General features: G+C 43.4%; 1 protein-coding gene across 3 annotated transcripts; it reads left to right on the top strand.

Annotated features, from left to right (window-relative positions):
* Positions 1-2,068: 2,068 nt before the first annotated feature.
* Positions 2,069-21,173, top strand: LOC120793660 (ceramide kinase-like). 3 transcript variants are annotated; one of them, XM_040133920.1, is made up of 14 exons: positions 2,069-2,511; positions 6,257-6,295; positions 9,971-10,111; positions 10,932-11,054; positions 11,479-11,604; positions 11,689-11,755; positions 12,921-13,066; positions 15,433-15,507; positions 16,675-16,827; positions 17,419-17,524; positions 18,175-18,254; positions 19,189-19,394; positions 19,938-20,158; positions 20,261-21,173. In XM_040133920.1, the coding sequence occupies exons 1-14, from the start codon at positions 2,376-2,378 to the stop codon at positions 20,346-20,348; spliced, it is 1,707 nt and encodes a 568-aa protein (XP_039989854.1). In that variant the 5' UTR covers positions 2,069-2,375; the 3' UTR covers positions 20,349-21,173. The 3 variants fall into 3 exon arrangements, with proteins under 3 accessions (XP_039989854.1, XP_039989855.1, XP_039989856.1); XM_040133922.1 differs by lacking the exon at positions 2,069-2,511 and adding an exon at positions 3,769-3,844; XM_040133921.1 differs by lacking the exon at positions 6,257-6,295 and having other exon boundaries at positions 2,071-2,511.
* Positions 21,174-21,903: the final 730 nt, after the last annotated feature.

Raw genomic sequence — 21,903 nt, 5'->3', positions numbered from 1 at the left:
TTCAGATTCAGCTGGAGGTTAAAACCGTGTAACGACAATTTGAAATTTTATGGGTTCTAATGAAGCAGTTTGAGACAAAGAAAAATGAATAAAATCTGAATCTACACACACACACACACACAGAGAGGGAGGGAGAGAGAGCGGTGTGTGCAGCAGCAGCTCCCCCTGCTGTCTCTGAATAAAGTCTCCTGGTTCCCGGTTGGCGTCAGCAAACACATGATGTCCTGGAGAACCTGGAGCTGTCTTTCCAGGCACTGAAACATCCTGGAAAACGCTGAAATAAACTGAAATGTCCTTGAACACCGCACTGAAGGCGACTGATCTGGACGGGAGACCGTTGTTTCCGTGCTTTTATGAGTGAACAGGTCGAACCTCTGAACTTTTGAAGCTGCTCTACGGAGACAGTTGAACTGCTGGAGTCGCTGGGTCTTGAGTTTGGGACTTAAACGTTGTGCCAATCTGTCCAGCGGAGGTTGAGAGATCTCACAGGTTAAGTGAAAACTTAAAGCTGGAGCTACAGGAAACGTCACAGCATCACTGAAGACATAAAGAGCATTTAAAAAAAAATGAAAATAAAATTTCATGGCAATGCATCCAGTAGTTATTGAGATATTTTCTGAGAGACCAACAGCATGTTAACACTGATGAGGCTCCTGTATTTATCAAACTGTAAAAGGAAAACTTCGGACCGAAGTGAAAGATAAAAGGGAAAATCCTTCCTTCCTGTAACCAAAGACCCCAAGAATAAAAACTGTTTATCAAACTTCTTTTGACTTAAAAATGCCCTGAAATCTAACGTGGTTAAGAGCAGACCCTGATAATGATGATGATGATGATAATAACGACGACAAATAATCATGAGGCTGATGATGATACTGATAAAGAAACATCAGCTGAATCAGTGCGAATGGGAACCGGCTGGTTGGGGTCCGTTAGTCGCATTGGGACATTTGCTCGGATGTCGCGCCACCGACGTGATGGACCCGCAGGCCACGGGGACACGGACGTGATGACGGGGGGGGGTCAGACTGCAGCAGATTTCGGATGCTTTCACGCGCGCGATTAACTGTCGGAATTCGTGGCGCCCTTCGCATAAACGTCTTAGAGAGAAACGAGTTAGACAGTTGCCACACTATTGTATTTTATGTAATTATGTTTGATTATGAAATGTTTACAAGCAGGAACACGTAGAAACACTCCGTTCTGATGAGTATTGTGACCGTCCGTTTAGAGCCCGTCGTCAAAACTATTCACAGTCAGAGACTCTGCTATCTTCTTGCTGGAAGTTTGCTTGAATTCAACACTTTGCGCTTTTTTTAATGGTAAAAGTGCCACATTTTATGTGGCCAAACCAGCTTTACTTTAAGAAAAGAGGTGGACAATTTCAGATTTGAAACCACAAAGCGTAGCCCTGCGAACCACCAGGATTCACACCACAGAAAGCTGTGATCGAATAAACCTTTAAAAGTCACCTTCAGTTGTTGTTTAACCAAATGTGACTTTTGATCTTTCAGTTCTATTACACATGACTCAAATCATGTGAGTTTATTTTCTTGTTTGATTGCTTGTTCCTCTATTTCTGCTCATGTACTTTGCTTTGTTTGATACTTTCGGTTCCTTTTGTCGTCAAAGAAATTGCATAATGTTTCCAAGAAAGTTCAGGGTCCATTATGAAAACCAAAAATTTGATCTCAAACACCCTTTCCATATCAACTCCGCTCCGATTGCCCTAATTATTATCCTCATTATTAGTTACTCTTATTCTACTATTTAATTTTTCTTGTACTATTCTTATTTTCATTTTCAATTTTATCCTACTCTTTTGTGCATTGTATTTTATAAGATTATTAAATGTAAAGCCGTAATCTGAAAAAGTAATTTACAACTATAGCCACCAGAGAAATGTAGTGGAGTAAGACGCGGAGTAAGATGCAATAGCATAAAATAGACTCATCTACATAAATTCAAAATTGAATTTATATTTGAATAATTGTTTGTTTGTTTTTAAAGTACAGTACTGGAGCAAATGTACTTAATTACTAGTCGGGAAACGTAAATAATCCGAGTTTCCTGGCAGCACTTGAACGCACCATCTGGCCCCTCCCACATCCGGTGGGAAACCGCTATCTGTCAGAAAAAACAACCCCAGCTGAGAACCGCTACACGGACTCACTTTGCTGAATCCGCCGCTGGTTAGTAAGTGTTTATCCCTCGGGCTCTGGAGCCTCACCGGACGCACAGAGAGAACATGTCCGGGCAGAGGTAACCGTACCCCCGTCGCTGCCGCCGCCGCCGCCGCCGCTGCTGCTGCTGCTGCCGCCGCCGCCGCCGCCTCCTCAGCCGGCCGAAGCACGGGGCAGGACGGACAGCCGCAGATGGAGAGGCCGGGCAGGCTGCTGCTGCTGTCCGAGCTCCGCGTCAGAAGCGCCGCGCACGACGTGAGCCTGAGCCGGTCCCTGCTCACCTGGAAGAGACGGATCTCCAGCCCGGTGTACCACCCGTTCAGACCCAGTAAGACCCGGATGATACGTCTGCGTGCCTGCTTGTCTGTCGGCCTTTTAACACGGCGCGTCCCGCACATCCTGTGTGAGAAACAAAGGGCGGAGAGGACGCTGAGTGGGTGGGGGACATGGTGGACTTGGAGACGGCGTGTGGACCTGTGGGTAGAATACAGTCGATACCCAGAGCAGAGGGGGTGAGACGCGATATGCCCGGTTACATAAGACGCGACATCCAGTCTGACACACATTCAGCGGAGGTCACACTGAGGCCGCAGGCGGGGGGAGGGACGACGCGAGCCAGACCTCGTACGGTTTATGCAGAAGTCTTAAAAAAAAAAAAAAAAAAGGCCTGAGAAGGTATTAAAACGTCTTCGGATTCACTCGAAAGGGTGTTGAACGTCGTCCCCTGCCCGCTGTAAACGGTAACACTGGTTACAACCTTTGGCTGAAGGGAGGCAAGTGACTCGGTGCTAAGTTAACAAAAACGGGAATTAACGCTTTTTCCTCTCTGGTGAATCCCTGCACTCTAGTCTGCGGCTTATCTGGCACCACACCGACGCAACTGCGTCGTTTTACATCTCCTTCTGGTAGTTTTGTGTCTCTTTGTGGTTGTTTTCATATCATAGCTTTGCAATAAGCGTCTCTGTGGCCTTTTTACATCATTTTGTGTGTTTTGTGTCTCCTTGCGGTTGTTTTGTGTCTCCTTGCGGTCGTACTGCATCTTTTTGCGGCCGTTTTGTGTCTCATAACAGAGCTCTGTGACTTTCCGAATTATTAGCTTCATACTCTTCGTACAAAGGCTCTGACCGGAGGCCCCCCGACCTCCAAAGAGCCCAACATCGAGGTAATTTAATAGTTGTCGCAGCAGGGGGTGGATTTACAGACGTGCGGGTCCTTGGCAAACCCAGATGTGGGGCCTCCGCTTATTCTCACCTTTTCTCCGACTCAGAGCATTCATGGTGTTAAGGACTTGTCCTCTGTTTCTCTGGACCAGTCAGTGGTGGGAAAATAACTACATTTACTCGAGTGCTCTACTTTAAAGGGCCATAATCCATATTTTTATATTAACCAGGGATCACGCGGCCACCCGTGTGAGAACCTGTGCGGTTTTTTTTTTTTCCCCCCCTCAGCTCCGCGGAGCCTTTTTAGCATCTGAAACCCGCCGTGCGCTGCCCGACGAAAGTTGAAGAGAGCGGCCGGTGAGGAAAGCGAAGGAGACGCCAGATGTTAGGGCGTCACCAAAAACAGAGCCAAGAGGAGAGTGGACATTGGACCCAGCCGTCATCGGGTGGACACAAACACGCCTCCAGCGGGATGGTGGTGTCTGGTGTCTGAACTGTTCAGTATGAGAAGCCGATAATACGTCAGAGTTGTGTTTACAGCTTGTTTCTGCTGCCCCCAAGTGGCCAAAAAAAAAAAAATCAGCAAATGCAGGTGTAAGAACAAATTTTAAGGTACTAGTACTTCATTTGTAGTAGTCTATGCCTGTGCTTTACCACATTTTAGAGGAAAAAATTGCACTTTCTTACTCCGCTACAGTCGGGCGCCTAATCGCCTTGTGGTGCAGGAAATACGGCGCTCCACCGGTGTATTAAATGCCGTATGGAAGACGCCCCCCCCTCGGTAATCATAATTGACCAGGTGCGTCATCAGATACTCCCGGCGCTGGATGTGCACGGTTCACCAAACTGCCCCTGCCTCAGCCAACTCTGGTTCCCCCCGTGACTACATTCATGTGGTCGCTTTATGAATTCAGATGTGACTCTCAAAACACCATAAATCCGGGGTCAGCTGAACCCGTCGCACCCCGTCATGAACTCAAGGTAGAGCCCCGAGTCACGACGCCTGTCCTGGAGCGAGATTCACCGGCCTGCCGCTCAGTGGACGTGAGCACGGTGTGAACTAAAATAACGAAGGTAGTGACGCGGTTTTGACGCAGAGCTCCACTAGGTGGATCGGGTGACGCGTGACGGCTCTTAAACAAAGTCGGAGTTCGTGAAATGACCAATTTCAAAGGACGGGGAGTCAAAGATCGTACTCCTTCTCTGAGTCACAACGCAGTCAGATCTTAACACAGAGACGCCCGTTGAGGTCGGGATCGGATGATTCTTCCCGAAATGCATCCTGGGAGTCGCAGTTGACTTCTGTCCTTCCCGCTTCTTAGGCCCACAGGCGTGCGCTTCGGCTTTTTATGAAAGAAATCAGGATGGTTTCAGTCACAGTTGATCCTCTTCCGCGCCGATGATTCAGCAGAGAGAGTTTCACCCGACATCGTCTCGAGGAGATGATCCAGACCGTCGCTGCAGGAGGGCTGGACGTGAAAATGGGCCCGACAGCCTGAAGCTCCTCTCTGTCTCCGCTGACTCACTGTTTCAGCCGATATCCTGTCCAGCTGCTTGTCATCCACGTGGCTTTGAGTTTCCCCCGCCATGGCGTCAACCGACATACCCGCCGGCTGTGTAAACCTGAAACAGACAGCAGTGTTTGGGTTTTTTTGGTGCGATTTGTGATTAAGTTGTGAACCTTCAATATCCACCCTGCTGTGTAAAAAATACTCGTTTTAGAAGTAAAAGTCCTGCATTTACAGTCCTACTTCTGTAAAAGTACAGAAGTATTATCAGCTAAATGTTTTAAAAGTACTTGCGCTGCAAAAACGACTTGATACATTCTTATATGTGACATTACTTGATAGTTACTACTGATTCATCGATGCTTTAGCAGCATTTTACTGTTGAAGCTGCTCAGTGTGGAGCTGGTTTTAGCCGGGGTGGGGCCGGCGTAACCGTTTTCTAGCCGGTCTGATATGAAAGCCAAAGACGGGACCGGGCCGGTATGAAGAGTTCTGTACCACTAGGTGTCCCGCTCGACTCGGCACACAATCCTGGCTGGAGCGTCGATGAGTCTTGACGCAGCCCGGGAATGAGGTTGTGGCGACTCCGGGCCACTTGGAGGCGGTAACGCACCTCTAAGCTGGTTTTCCAACCGCCAACAAACACCGAATAGGGAGAGGAAGCGGAGAGTGAAGCGGCGCCGCAATCAGCAGGATAAACTGAGGGACACGTTGTGTTTTTTTATTTCTCGCAACTACCATGACACAGAAAGTCATGTGACGAGATTTAAGATTTTATAAATTAGTTTATTAATTTAATTTTTTTAGCATACCTCACTGGATGGTAACGCCGGTCTGTTGGTGGTTCCGCCACTTTGGTCCAGATTCTGTTCAGACATTCTTGTTCCCTTTGGGATTATTTGTAAAAACTTTGACGCATTAACTTTTCATCCAGCGCCATCATCAGGCTAAAATCGAATTTGCTCGCTGCTTTCGTCAGTGACCAAACACGCTACGCTGAGGTGCCAAACGTGGAAACTGTTCGGACGGATGGTTTCGGACCAATCGCGACGTTTTGAAGACTTGACCTTGGACTCTTCGCATTTTAAAGATTTTAGTCGAGAAAATATTCGGCAGATTAATCAATGATGAAAATTTTTAGTTAGCTAATTGCAGCCCTAATCAGATTCATGTCCAGTGACACAGGAAAATGAATTATACAGTAACCGTGTTGTTTATTGAAGTATTCAGTGACATTCTTACTGGTTTAATAACCGTTTACTGCCTTTTGCTGGTTCGGGGCTTCACGCTGTGGGAGACGTTGTGGACCTTTTGACGGTACAACACAGCTGACCCCTGATCCAACAGTCTCCCGCTTGAACTCTGCTCTGTGGGGTCGTCTGGTAACTGTGTGGTTCTCCCGCAGGGTATTGTGTTCCTCCGTTCCCTCGTCGACCACGCTCAGGTAGGACACGTTTTCCCAGGTTGCGGTGGACCCACCTCCCCTTGCTGACTGCTGGTTTAGTGACTGTGGTGCTGCTGTTGGAGCATATTTCTGTTTGACGGCTGAAATATGAACTCTGCTTGCGTGGTCCCAGCAACCTTGTCTCCTAGAAATTACGTTTCTCCACGCAACCAAGTTGCAACAGCGGATTCATTTTGTGGGAAACGTATTCGCTGGCTTTTTTTTTTTCCATTTCCAGAGGCAACTCTTTTTGAATGAATGAAGCGCTACATTAATTAACAGCAGCGGAGTCGCCAGGAGGTGGTTTGGCTGGATGGTCGTCCGTACAAAGTACAAGACCAGTCACCGTCTGTGGCTTAGACAACGAAAGCCCTTCGGCTGAGGTTTCGGGAAAGATCCAGGGTTTGGGTTTGATGTAAATTAAACACATTGTGTCTGAAGTCACTGTGAACTTTTTCTGTATCAAACCAGACCAGGATCTTCCCTGAACCTTAACCAAGAGCTGTGAGAGTCTAAACAGAACCATAAAACCGTTAAATAATGCTGGAGTCACTACAAGTGGACATTTTACTGCAAGATCAGATATTTTGGTGGAAAACAAATGGTAGTCTGCGAACATTTTACTGGTACCTCCAATATCAACTTAGTTGTGTCTCGCCAAACATGTAAATTAACAACACATCCTCATTACGTTAATTGAAAATGTAATCTGATCGCAATTAGGTTCCCTAAAAAAAAACATATTTGCTTTTGCAGTTTAGCTGTACAGAAACATGATTTTCAGGAGACACGATTGGCTTCCCAGACTTAACCAGCAGTTTTGTTCCAAAATATGAAAATGTACTTTTAAGATTAAAAGAAGTGTCGTAACTTCCTCTTGGTTTTCGTCAAGAATATTTAAAAATGGATCTTAAAACCATAAAAAAAGACGCTGGATTAACTATGTAAATTCCAGGTTATTGTCAAACTACTATCTTTACTTTCAGTTTCATGAGTTCATCTTTTTTTCAAGAGATTCTGTGTCACCAGAAACTACATTTTGGAATAAAACTCGTGTTTTCAGAGGGGTAGGCAGGTGTGGTTTTGGTGCTGTGTCCATCGACGTCAAATCCAGCAGAAACGTGCTGTCCTCCTCGCTGCTCCCGGTTCAGTGTTGGATGTGGTGTTTTTGTTTTGTTTTTTGGTTTTTTGTTCGTAACACTGCTCACCTGCTGTATTTTGTTCAGTTTATAGATTAACATGCTGCTGCTTTCAGTAAAATCCTGTTCATTCAAATGCTCTTTAAATGCACGGTTCAACATTCTGGTGACTCTTCTCTTCTTCTTCTGAGAGCGAGATGTTCAGATGGATCGGTCCCGTGTCGGGGTTAAATATACAGTGGGAGCCAGGACGTGGTTAGTCTGTGTCAGAGAACTCCACTGAAAGCCTCAGACTGTGGAAAAACAGCGATTATATACAACTTTTCTTCAATCAGATAATCTCATGGAGACAGCAGAGGGAAAGAAAACATCACATTTCAGCTGGGACCATTTGTGCTTGAAAAATGACTGAAGCAACTGATTGATTATCAAAATAGTTGCCGATTGATTTCCTGTAGATCGACTTATTGCTTTTCCTTGCCTTATTATTATTGAAAAGCAAGTCATTGTTTTCTGTTTCATAGACCAGACATTAATCAGTGGAGAAAATAAATGGCAAGTGAATCAAATAGGAAAATAATTGTCAGTCGCAGCCCTAATCCTAGTCGCAGTCCACGATTTTCCATTAAATACAACAAAAGAAGGAAAAATGTGGTGTTGTCACACCAGTCTATCCCTAAATCTCGGGAAAAGTGACTGCTCTCAGGTTTGAAGCACATTTTCAGCATCTTAAGACACCAGATTTAATTCTGTAAAGAAATTTGATTTCTCAGGGCTTTGTTGAGGAAAAGTAGCCTAACTTTAAACTTGAGAAGAACATTTTAAGAATTTAAAATTTAAGCGAGTATGCACAAGTAATGGCAATACATAACAGGAAGAGCAATGCGGCCCAATAAAATAAAATGAGGGATACCCTTGCAGAGGCCCAGAAGAAGAAGGGGTATGAGAAATAAGGAGAAATAAAGACGAGGAGATGGTGCACAGGGGTTGAGGCGGCACAAGGATAAGTGGCATCAAGTTGCTTTCAAGTAGAATGGGCAGTATGTGAAAAGAGGATAAGTCTACAGTCAAGCACAGACGGGATGGTCGACTGTTTTCCTTTTTTCCTTTTAGTTTCTGTGAGACCGCTGTCAAGCCAACATTCCCAGGTTTTTATAAGATCTGACAATTTCAATTTCGCTGCTGCTCAGTGTACGTACGGCGGGGAAATGCGAACCGGATTTATGGGTTCTTGAGAATAAAAACGGATTATGTCTCGTCGGCAGTCATTGCAAAAAGCTACGCAGAGACGTCTGAGGAACTGAATGCGCTCACGACTGTGTGACCCACACAAAAATTGATATTACAAGTCTGTGCCGGAGTGATAACAGCTTGTGGAGAGCACGGACTCTTCAGGGACAGCGGAAGGCTCTTTAAGCCACAGTTGTCGTCGCAGCGCTGCAGCATCTCCAGTTCATGTTTCCTCGTGACGTCTCAGGTTTCTCAGTTTTCCTATTTGGTCGTCTCTGCGGAAACAGCGGAAGGGTTTCGCTCCAGAAAGTCGATCCGTACATCGGTTTCCCTCCCATGCCCCTCGGGCTTAACATTATAAAACATGGTTAATGCAAACATCTCATGGCACGGATATGAGAGGTTACTGAAGACTTCAAGAGAGCAATTTTGAAATATTACAAAGGTTCAGGTAGGAAGTAAAATTAAAACTCTCACGACGATGAAAATTATCGTCACGTGAGTTCGTCGCATTTGATATTAACGTCGTCAAATGTGATGCAGATGTTTCTGCAGTGGGATTTTATGTTAGAAGAAAAATAAAACCTAAGCCTGAAGAGTCTGGAGAATAATAACTTCTTATTCATCAGAATTGGACTGAAGGAAGTTTTGAGATTTATGACCTCAGTTTCCTCGGTTGCATGACATTTTTTTAAGAGATCTGGGAAGATCTGGGTGTTCTCTAAATAGAAATAGAGACATGAAATTTGTGACCTAAAGGGGGCATATAGATGGAGAACACTAGAATAGTAGAGCATGACGATCTAACATGCACTTTATATGAAATAAACAGAGGCTTTTACATTGTATTTGCATTTTTCAGAAAATGTAAAAGTTTCATAAAATCAGCAGGTGGCAACACAAATCTCAACATTAATTCAAGAACGGGACGTTACCAGCAGGAGTAGCTGTGTTAGCAGCTCCCGGTGTCATTTTTCCAACTTCCAGCTGTAATCTCTGCTGTCTGAAAACACAGACTCCTACGCAGTCAACTCATTTTCTTGATTTGTTCTCATTTGGCTCTGGATGGTTTCAGTTCACGTCTTTTAAATATCATGTGAAACCTGCTGCATCATGGGGAATGTGTTATTTCTTTTGGTCACAGTCACCTCAAACCTGAAACTGAAAGTTAACCTGCTGTCTGATGGAAAAATGATATACAAGAGGCGACTGCTGGATTATGAAGCTAACAAACTGTGTGTGTGTGTGTGTGTGTGTGTGTGTGTGTGTGTGTGTGTGTGTGTGTGTGTGTGTGTGTGTGGTTCAGCTGTGTATCACAGTGTGTCAGTGTCAGAGATCGTCTCTGTCAGAGAGGAAGAGGAGGATAACAGCAGCAGACGAAGAGACGATGGCAGCTGGAAAAAGATCAAAGAGAGAGAGGGAAAGGACTGCAGTCAGGCCTTCACAGGTAAACACACCTGGAAACATGCTAGGAAAAACACCTGGACTCACATGTGTTAACACAATAAACACACCTGAAAACGTACCTGTTTAAATGCAATAAGTAAACGTGGAAACACATTTAAAACATCTGGAAACTTACCTGATATCACAATAAATCAACCTGGAAACACATTAAACACACTTGTAGATACAGTTAATGCACCTGGAAACGTACGTGGAAGCACAGGTAGCATATTGGAAAACACAGGAAACACAACTGGACACACACCTGTTAACACAGTGGAAACATCTGGAAAAACACAGTAAGAATAAGAATACAGCAAACGCATCTGGAAATGTATCTAGAAACATTAAACTTACCTGGACACACGTGTTCACACAGTAAAAAAAAAAAACAAACAACCTGGAAACACATCTGGAAGCACACTAAACAAACCTGGAAATACATTAGACACACCTAAAAAACATCTGGAGACTCAGGGAAAACACCTGGAAATATACTAAACACACCTGCTGTATCTTCACACTGTGAATCTACCCTCAGTACTTTTTGAATACTGACTGAATGAGGTAGCATGAGAATAAATTCTGGAAAAAATCCATATTATTATAACCTCGCTGACTAAATCTGCACTTCCTGTATTCAGTCACGATCAAAGCATCCCATTGGCTCACATTTTACACGTTTTTATTATTATTATGATTATTATTTATTAATGTTATTTATGATCTGAAATTTCATTAAGGAGTCATTTATCAAATGATCAGTTTTGAGTGTGTGTGTGTGTGTGTGTGTGTGTGTGTGTGTGTGTGTTGGATTCCAGTTCTGTACGTGGAGAGGTGTCGGCAGCACCGCTGGCGGTGTGCTGAGGTCACCTTCACGTGTCCAGAGGGGGCGCTGTGTCAACGCTGGGTCAGGAGCATCAGAGAGCAGCTCGCCGCTATCAGTACGACTCCACGCCTACACACGCTGGCTAACACACGCTGGCTAACGGTGCGTTCACACGTACAGATTCAAAAAGCGGGGACAGTGACGGCTTATATTCACCGTGAATGACACCTCGCCACCCCACCTCACCCCCCGCCCCCCAGCTGAGCCCGACAGACTCACCAAAGCGACCAGCTACACTGCAGGGGAAAGCGGTGAAAGGCTCGACTTTATGGAAATATCCACCGACCCAGTGCGAGCGACAGCCGATCATGATCATCTTGGTTCCAGCTGAAACTGAACCACAGAGCTGATTACTGCTTGGTACTAGCAACAGTCACGAGAGACCAGATCCTGCTACTTTGCGTCTGTACATGTGAACACACCGAAACACATGCACGGTTGTTGCTAGAAACTGTCAGTAACACCGTTGTTGTTTGCAGCCGGCAGACCCAAACGCCTGCTGGTCTACATCAACCCGTACGGCGGGAAGCGACAGGGCCAACGCATCTACGAGCAGAAGGTCGCCCCGCTGTTTGGCGAGGCCGGCGTCTCCGCGGACGTCATCGGTACGTCCTACACCACCCCTTCGGCTTCCTGTGTCAGGGGTTCACACATCTAAACGTGTTGCATCTGTGCGTTTCTTGTTACAGTGACGGAGTACGCCAATCATGCGAGGGATCACCTGAGGACGGAGGCGGAGCTGAAGAAGTTTGACGGGTGAGTCGTTTCACTGATAGTCCCTCAGCTTAGCTCCCACAAAAAACACAGTTCAGATTAAATCAGGGTTCCCATGCATCCTGGAAAAACCCCGGAAAACCGTCAGATCTCTGCAACAGCGGGCGTCTTATATTTGGGCTGCGTTCAGGGACCAGATGAGGTTAGAATGGCCAGGGTGAGAGGTCACAATAATACCTTTTTGTTTATATAGCCCTTTACAAAACGGGTAACCAAGTGTCTTGAAAAATATAAAATAAAAAAAATACGAGAGAGAGAGTAAAGCCATTAATAAGCTCAATGAAAAGCAAGTGACTTAAAAGAAGACTTCCCTGATCTCCTCCGTGGGGGGGGTCCGAATAGAAAAGGCCCCCAATCACCATTTAGTTTTTTAATTGTACTCTAGGAATGGCCAAGAATGACCTGCTACAGGACCTCAGGTTGCATCCAGGCCGTTAGGGGTCAAGACGTCAGCTCTATATTCAGGAGCTAACACCCCAGGAGCCTCAAGAGTGATCCTTCAGATTTTAAAATCCACTCAGTGAAGTGATTTTTCAAACCGCATCAATGTGCCCCCCCCCCCGTTGGACCTGGCTGAGAGCCTGGACAGCAGAATTGATATGCCGGTCGAAGTTGAGACGGTTATCAAAGACACCAACCCGTCACTGAGCGTGTTCCGCCATTTTGAAAAGGTCGGATGCTGGCGGATGATGTTGTGCCCGAGTAGCAGCGGGTCGACTTGTAGACACTTTATGTATAAGGAGCAGTCACATTTGGAACGTGACAGTAGAATTTTCCCCTCATGCCACAACGGCGTATTTGGCATCATCCGAAACTAGACTGTCTCACCTTTCTGGCCAAGAAAGATCAGAAATCAAACTTCATGTTTTACAGACAAAATACCGTATTTCGGTTGTGTTTCTTCATCAGAAACTGACGTTAATGATCGAAATCAGTGCTTCACCCGCCTCTATCGTATTCCCACCCGTAGACACACTTTTCCTATGCAACTGACGGGACACTGATTTGTGTGTTGAGGGTGAAAACCTTAACAAAGGACAGAGTTTTGTTCCCTCTGCGGGTCACGCTGATGGTGATAACTAGTTTTTTACTTTACCTTTGTGAGCTCCTGCTAACGTCTCACTTTGACCTCTTGACCCCGGTCCAGCGTGGTGTGTGTCGGAGGGGACGGCATGTTCAGTGAGATCATCCACGGGCTGATCTGGAGGACACAGATCGACGGCGGTGCTGATCCAAACTGTCCAGATGAAACGCTGCTTCCCTGCTCGCTTCGCATCGGAATCATTCCTGCAGGTCAGAAACACCGATATGACTCCCGCCGGGAGAGAATCGGGCATAAATAAAAATACCTGCTTTTCTGTTTTTTGACGTGTGGCTGATGGGATTAAAAGTCTGAGTCTGACTCCTCATTTTGTCGATTTAAGAAAGTATAAAGCTGCCAGGAACCTGGAAAATACAAGACGAAAGAAACAGATGCCCATAAATATTTACAAATCTTTAGTGATAATCACTCGAGATATAATTATAGAACAGTTCAAGGTTGTAAAAAAAAATACTGTTTCCCTATTTATACACACAAATACAGCAGAAAAAGGGAAAAACAAAAAAAAACTACAACTATAATACAGTGCACAGTACAATATTACATTTACATGTAAAGTGCCTTTTCCTTCAAAATGAAATGTATGCTATTTTAAATGACTGAACATAGAAATACTTCAGTTTTAAAAAATTCTTTATGGTCTACGGACATAAATGAGATTTTGTGCAACGGCCCCACATCACGTTTTCACATCTTGTCTCTGCATTATATATGAATAAAGACGTTACTATTCATAAAACATGCTCCGTGCACTCACCGATGAGTAGACAGACTCCCAGGTGACCTTAACTATGAGGTGAACACTGATATGATTTTGCCAGGCAGCTGACAGCCAATCAGAGAGATTCATTCTCCGTTACCAGGGAATAAATGCAGGCACCGATTGTGGCCTCATTCGTCTCAGTTTGTTTGTGTCCTTTGTGTTTTCCGTTGTTCTGCCTCAGCGCTCTATAAATACACACAGTCATGAGGGAGACATTAATTCTCTCCGCAGCAGCAGAGGAGAAGTAGCTCACCTGGCTAATTAATTGCAGCTGTGATTCGTGTGCGTGTGTGTGTGTGTGTGTGTGTGTGTGTTTGAGAGAGATGCTGGGTGCAGCAGTGTCGTTGTGAAAATGTGAAAGTTTGAAACTGTGCGTTTAAAATAATCAGAATATGTGATATTGTCAGCACCGTCAGTCCTGCTCCTCACCTCACTGTGAAACATAAGGTAGTTGTCAGTGAGGACAACCATGGCCCTGTGCTTCAGATCTGGTTTAAGTAATTTGGGCTAACATGCTGTTATCAGGCTAAAATAATCCTGTTAAATCTTATCCAGCTAATTTGGTTTATTTGAAAGCAGTTTGAGGATTGATTTGCTAATCCTTGATGATGTTATCTTGCACTTTAAGTAAAGTCAAAATGATTAGAGTTGAAACCGTTATCAGACTTTTCAGGTATAATCGTAAACCTGCTGTCAAAATGAAACCTTTCTAACATCTCTTAAAAAGCAGCTTTGAATGCATTAACAATTTTCAGCAAAGTGAGCTCTGCAACTAGTTTTAGTGTTCAAATGGCAAATTCCCACTTTAATGTCAAATTAAAGACCATGTGTTCTGGCTCAATTGGTCCCTTAAATAGTCAGAAGTGTTTGGCTCGACCGCAACAGCAGCAGTCCCTGCCTGACGGACTGACTAACTGATAAAGCTGGTCAGCCGAATGTCACGTGACTAAGTTGACCTTACATCATTGGTCGGCCGGCCGAGTAGTTGGCGCTTCCCCATTGGCCGCTGCTCTTTTGAAAATGAATTGGCACAAACAGTTTCTAATGTGTCATCAATTGGCGTTTACAGGCAGCGTTGCCAACTTAGCGCCTTTGTTGCTAGATTTACCCACTTTTCAGACCCATTTAGCAACTTTGCTTCACAAAAGTGACAAATCTAGCAACTTTTCGGACAAACCTTAGCTACTTCCTGTAGAAGAGAGTCACCAGTACTCCCGCGCATGGTCGGGCTTTTCTCTCCACTGGCACACCTCTATGCGTCTGATTTGATTGGCCGCTCTTTAGTTGACACAGACATGAATGAGCTTCTAACTTTCTCTCTGGATGATCATTTTACAAGTAAATAATCACATGTGAAATCACAGCACAGCCGTTGTCTTTAACTTATTTGTATGGTGATTTGGTCAGATGACGTTTTGGTTATAAAATGGTGATTTTTAGCAGTGCAGAGGAGCAGCTTGGAAAGGGCTCGGAAGTGACTGCTGATTAACATGTAGTTTTAATGGGCCGCGTGTCAGTCAGTTCATACTTGTTCCTTTTGCAGGTTTGGACATAAGATGAATTTTAAAACACCTTTAAAGAACCAAAAAATCCAGACTCATGTTAAATCATCAACAGTATAATCTGGATAACTCCGTTATCCAAGTACGACGAACGAGGCCCAGACGTGGAAAGGTTGACAGCTGTTCAAATCTGGTGGGGTCCCAATCACAGTGCAGCCCCGTCTGCTTTGTGTTCTGTTTATCGTTATCTCTCATCGTTTCCTCTGACGGACAATCTGTTTGTTTGTTTCAGGCTCAACAGACTGTATCTGCTTCGCCACTGTGGGCACCAACGACCCCGTGACCTCTGCATTGCACATCATAGTGGGTCAGTCACACCGGCCTGGTTACTTAACATGTTATACACAGGACAAATGTGTGAATAACATCTAAAATGATCAGAGCTCAGAGGCGGATGTTTGTCCTGCAGTGAGGAAATTTAACAGCATATTTCTTAACTAAAAGTCAAAAACTTGTAAGAAATGCTTATCACAACTTTTTAGGGCCAAATTCAACATTTACAAATCTCGTGTTTTGTTCTACCCAAAGTCCTCAAAAATATGGTTTACCGGAAAAGCAGGAGAGCCTCTCGATTGAAAGGCTAAAATCAAATATTTGTATTGTTACACTGTTATTGCTTGAAAAATGACTTAAAAAAATAAATCAGTCATCAAAATATTTGCTGATTAATTTACTGTCCATTGACTAATTGATTAATTGACTAATCGTTGCAGTGTAAATTATTGAAAGACTAATCGATAATGAAAATAATCATTAGAAGCCCTGGTCAAACTTGAAAACTAGTCCGTGTTTTTTTTTTTTTTTTTTTAACTCGAGATGAAATATTGATTTCTATATGTATACAGTATAGATGCCTAATATAGATTTTAAAAATAGATTTGTATTGTTGTTCTTGGTTTGCTGACTACATGACTTTGATCGTACAGTGTCATTTCTGCTGTTTTGGAAAAACATTTCATCATCTCACCAATAGATTGTCCAAATTGTGATCAACCAAGCAGTATCATGACACTGTAATACCTTTCTCCAATTATCTCAGGATTATATTGTTCAAATGGAACCAAATTTGTTTTCCATATCAGTTTGTCCTCCAATAGAGTCACACCAAATTTTATGAAAATCCGTTGATGTTTAAAAAAGTTATATGTATAACATTACTTTGCTTTCCATGGTCTCACTCTACCATCTAGTGTTCTTATAGAGAATAGGCTCTGAACATAAACTTGCTGCACTGTAGGAAGGCCTCTGAGCATGCCCAGATTTACAAACAAACGAGTGTTAAACCACATGTTTGAGCCTTATTCTCTAACGCTCTCAGCTTCCCTATCACCCTGGGTCGGTTTGGTTCTGGATTGGACCACGGTATTCCCGCTTTCAGGACAAGTTTATTGTTTCTTAAAAACAAAGATTTGAGTCTGACATAAAAAGATTCCAGGTTAGTCTGTTGATCGTGTGTGTTTATGCGTGTGTTCAGGAGACTCTCAGCCAATGGACGTTTGCTCAGTTCACCACAACAACACGTTCCTGCGATACTCCGTCTCCCTGCTGGGATACGGTTTCTACGGCGACGTGCTAACTGACAGCGAGAGGAAGAGATGGATGGGACCAGCCAGATACGACTTGTCGGGTAGAAATACACCATATGTTTGTTAGGTTTTGAGAGCGTGAAGGGGTTGAGGGGAAATCTGAGATATTAGTTACAGGCCTGGGAATTGAACCAACTGCACACCACCACCACCACCACCCAGCCACCCATCCATCCATCTATAGGAACTAGGTTGATGGGATATTGTGAGCCTCGGTAATGTAGAAAAAAAATCGAGTGATATATATATATATATATATATATAGATAGATAGATAGATAGACCAATAACAGGGCTTGGACAGCATGTACTGTACACTTTCCAGTTTGAAAGTAATACTCGTTGTGTATGTTGAGCCGTTCTCCGATATCAGTATCAGAAGTTCAATTCAAGTTTGTCATGTCCTATGTATGCAGAGGCATCATGCACCTGATTCATCCTGAACTTTACAAATAATTTAAAAAAAACACTGCTACATACAAAACAATGGGAATACGTGGGAATACAAACACATTACCAAACAGACCCACTAATAAAAGTACTGTATGTGGACAGAATGAAGTAACTGCCATACATGTACAGATCGTCCCACTCATTTTAATGTGTGAGTTGGTTTCATGTCGACTCCTGCAGGTCTGAAAATGTTCCTGACTCATCATTATTATGAAGGAACAGTGTCCTACCTGCCGGCCAGAGGCATCATAGGAACGCCGCGAGACAACGCCAGGTGTCGATCGGGGTGAGAGAGATTCTATTCAGATGTGACAGTGTTTTAAAAACGAAAACAAACAACATCATATGACAATTTACACGTTTCATTTGTACTTTACCAGCTCATGGTTGGACTCACTTACAGCTCAGGCTGACGTCATATTAGTCTGCTTCAAGTTAGCTATCACTAGCTGGTTTGGTCATGTCAGGTAACAGTTAAATTTAGTATCCAACACTGTTTAGTTTATGGTAAACAAGTTAATGACTGAGTTTAACAACCAAAGAAATTCTGTTCAGGTTATGTAACCATTTAGTTTAGCAGGAAGAACAATTTAGTTCAAGTGAGCTTCAATTTAGCAGCTAAAACATTTAGGTTCAGGTCTGATAACAGTTCAGTTTAGCAACTAAAACAGTTAGTTTAAGTTAGCTAATGCCTTGGTTTAGCAGTTAAAACAGGTTGGTCTATATAAGCTAACAGTTCCGTTTAGCTACCAAAACTGCTTAATCCAGGTTAGCTAATGATTCAGTTTAGCAGTTAAAATAGCTTGGTTAAAGTTAGCTAACGGTTCAGTGTAGTAGCTATAACAGTTTGGTTCTTGTTACCTGATCTTGTGTGTTCTTGTTGCCTTTTTTTTTTTTTTTTTTTTAAATAACATTGGTGCATCTGTACATCTCCAGCTGTGTCGTTTGTCAGCACAACGGGCAGCTACTTTCAGAGAGATCTGAGAGGTACGAGATGGATGAAGCATCAGACAGCGGTGAGTCCAACAGATTCTCTTCCAGAGCTGCTAAAATAAGGTTTATAAGTGAAATAACTGAACTGTCTTTAGGCTAGTGATAAATACTGGAAGCAGGGGGAGACTGCTGGGCTGAATTCATCAAAGGTGAAAGAAATACAGTTTACGATAACTCCAAAGCTGTCAGATATTTATATGACGTATTTGATTTTAAATCAGAATCTATGTTTTGTTTGGAAATAAAAGTGGTCCATGAATACAGCCCTGGGGTACACCACAGCATATGGTCCTTTACACAAGAAACTAAAATCACCATTGTTAACATGTATATAATACCTTCTAAAAGTTGACAAAAACAATCTTACCCAAACGTCAATCCATTAAGTAGCCTATCTGGAGCTTTCAGTCCTGTCCCATGATCTTCATCAGCAGATGGAGTTTGTCCAGTTTTCATGGAATTGCGGATGTTAAAATATATATATATTTTTCTGGCCACTTTAAGAACTTCTTAAACTTAATGTTGGCTCAAAAATTGAAATTCCAAGTTAATTCTTGACCTTTGAAACAGCAGCTGACAGAACAGTCTCACCTCAAGGTCAATTTAGTCGCTGTTCTGGAGGTTTCAATCATATTTCCAAGGTGATCACATATCACATTTCCAGGGTAAAAAATAAACTTTGAACCTCAACTTTATAAAGTTATTCAATATGTTCCGTGATTAAATAGTTGGATTTCTTGTCCCTCCTTGTTCACCTTTTTCTTCCATAATGGTATCTGATTGCACTATGGGTTCTGTTAGCCATTTTAGATGATACTGAATGTATTTGTTGGCAGTGGTTTGAATATCGTCGTTTACCTCAATAAAAGCCAGACACAACCTGGAGTTACCAAGGTTTGGCAGCGGCAACAGTGAAAAAAGGTCAAATCTGTCTTTTGGGGGATGGGGTTGTTCCAGAGAGTGAGGGCAAGTGGAGGACGATCCGAGGGAAGTTCCTGGCTATAAATGCTGCCAGCATGAGCTGTGCTTGTCCTCGCAGCCCCAAAGGCCTCTCGCCTGCAGCACACCTGGCCGACGGCACCACTGACCTCATTCTGGTCCGAAAATGTTCACGCTTCCATTTCCTCAGACACCTCCTCCGACACACCAGCAAAGACGACCAGGTACAACTCAGGGCAAGATAATAAATCGGTTTAGGGCTGCAACAAATAATATTTCCAGTGTTGATTAATATTACAGTTATTTTCACAACTAATTGTTTAATTGTATTGTCCCTAGAATGTCATAATATATTGGAAAATGCCCTTAATAATTTACCAGGCGTCTTTTTAATTTCTTGCTCAGTCCAAAACCCAAAGATATTCTCATTAATATGAGATATGAAAAAGCGAAACAGTAAATCTTCACATTTAATAAGCTGAGACCAGAGAGTGTTTGACTTTTTTTGAAAACTGAAAGGATTCATCAACTATAATAATACTAATTTATTAATCAACTAATCACTGCACCTCTAAAGTCAGTATTCTGGTTTATGGTCTCTCCACATAATGGTATGATATCTCAGTCCACCAAAGACTGAATCCTCTAGTTATTTCTGTTTTCTCGATTAAACACTCTGAATTGATCCAGATCCCAGCACCTGGTATAGTTACACCTGTTTCCTCCAGACTTTCCTCACTGTCTCTTTCTTCCCCCTTGTCACACAGTTTGACCTGACCTTTGTTGAGGTCCACCGAGTGCGGCGATTCCGCTTCACGCCACGTCACTGCCAAAGCGACTCGGATCTGGAGCTGGACCTGCAGGAGAACAGCAAACGCCAGATATTCAGCCAGATCTGCCGAGACCACCCGGCTTGTGGCTGTGCCCCCCCCTACAGCAGCTGGAACTGCGACGGCGAGATCCTGACCCACACAGCCATCGACGTCAGGTACCACGACCCTCTACGATTTTCTGACTTTGCAGTTTTCAAATATTTTAACCGAGTTTAAATTTCTCTTAAAAACACCCTTTCCTTTCTTTTTTCCCCCAGAGCGCACTGCCAGTTGATCAAGCTGTTTGCACGAGGGATCGAAGAACCGGCAGTGTTCGAGGATCTCACCAACCCCTGTGCAATATAGGCCCGTGCCTCCATTATTCCCTGTCAGACACTGGAGTCGTCTCTCTGTTTTCAGCCGCTGCCTACGTCACTGCTGCCACCGTCGTCACGCAATATTCGTCACATCCTTCACCAGGAGACTCGGCAGGATTTGCTGTGGCAGAACTTTACTTTCTGGGTCTGAAAGTCCAAAATAAGTTTCCTTAAATCGCCCTGAACATTTTTTAAATGTATTCCCTGGAAAGTAGCAGCTTATTTTAGGAAACAATCAAAAATTATAGACCCGGAGAGTAAAGATTGACCCTCAGATTTTGGATTTGTTGTGGGTGACACTGTTGGTGTTTTGGTGTGAACAGCTGAATGGTGTCTGGCACCTGATGTATTTTTAATATTGAACTCCAGTCCCGAAACTGAGACCTGCTCTGTATGACTGAATCTTGGTGTCTTGAGGTAACAGATGTCGCCGGTAACATTAAACTAATGTCCAACCAGAAAACAACTTCTATAATCGTAAAAAGGTCAAAGCAACATGGCACCATTGATTCATTGCATGGCTGCGTTGCCCTGCATTGCACTGCCTGTAATATGGTGTGGAGCGCTGAAGTCCGGTTCTAAGCTCAAGTCTGGTCTCTTTTTGTCTTTGCTCAGACTTGTTTTGAGCCACTTTGGTGTTTTTGACAAGAACTCGTCTTAGAATAGTTTTAGACTTGTCTCTGTCATGTGGGTGTTTTGACCTAGACTTGTAATGAGTCACTGTCACACAAGTAGCTGCCCTAGGACTTGTCTCTGTCTTATGGTCGTTTCGAATTGGACCTCTCTCGATCTTGTGTCCGCTTTGACTCGGCCTTGTCTTTGGGGGTTTTGACCTCGATTTGTTTCCATCTCAGCCACTAGTCAGATGTCGGGGTCTTGTCTCAGACTCTTGACTTGTCTTGACCGACTCCGGCTTTTGACTTGATCACAAAACTGCTCAGACTTAGACTTGTCTAGGACTCAGTTTAGGTGGGATGTTGATAAATGTCTATATTCCCTTTTGTATTTGTAATTTTATTTTTCCACAGTCCTTACTCCTCCTGTACTCAAGTCCCATCTTAATCTAGAGAAGCTTTTTTATTATTTTGGAAGCATCTAGACTTGTGATTGTTTTGACTCCGCTTGTTCTTGGTTACCAGCTAGTCTCAACTGTACATGCAGTCTTGAACTTGACTGAAATTGTCTGCTGATAATTGTGTTTTGTTTCTGTTTTTTTTAAAAATGTATTTATAATGGTATTTTTCCACATTCTATCGTAGTGCTGTAGTAGTTAAGTTCAGTCTCGGTCTTATTTATGGTCTCATTTTTTCTGTCATCTCAGACCTGTCTCTGCCTTCTGGGTCCGTTGACTTGGACTTGTCTCTGACTTCTCTTGGACTCAATTCAAGTGGAACATAGAGTTTTTGTATCTATTCAGCATATAAGTAGATTAGAAACTGCCTCGTAAATGTTAGCTTATTTGCACTTTTTAAATAGTTTTAATTATTTTAAATACTCAAAAAAAATATTGCGTATTTGGAATTATCTGTTACATGTTTTAAGGA

This window comes from Xiphias gladius, chromosome 8, assembly GCF_016859285.1.
Source record: "Xiphias gladius isolate SHS-SW01 ecotype Sanya breed wild chromosome 8, ASM1685928v1, whole genome shotgun sequence".
Classification (NCBI taxonomy): domain Eukaryota; kingdom Metazoa; phylum Chordata; class Actinopteri; order Istiophoriformes; family Xiphiidae; genus Xiphias; species Xiphias gladius.
Note: the sequence above shows the minus strand (reverse complement) of the source record. Positions and strands in the feature narration are given on the sequence as shown.

Excerpts from the sequence above, each read along its gene's own strand:
- LOC120793660 (XM_040133920.1), top strand. The coding sequence starts at position 2,376 with ATGGAGAGGCCGGGCAGGCTGCTGCTGCTGTCCGAGCTCCGCGTCAGA. Across the intron at positions 11,055-11,478 it reads AGAGCAGCTCGCCGCTATCA|CCGGCAGACCCAAACGCCTG; the intron begins GTACGACTCCAC and ends TGTTGTTTGCAG. Across the intron at positions 16,828-17,418 it reads AGCCAGATACGACTTGTCGG|GTCTGAAAATGTTCCTGACT; the intron begins GTAGAAATACAC and ends CGACTCCTGCAG.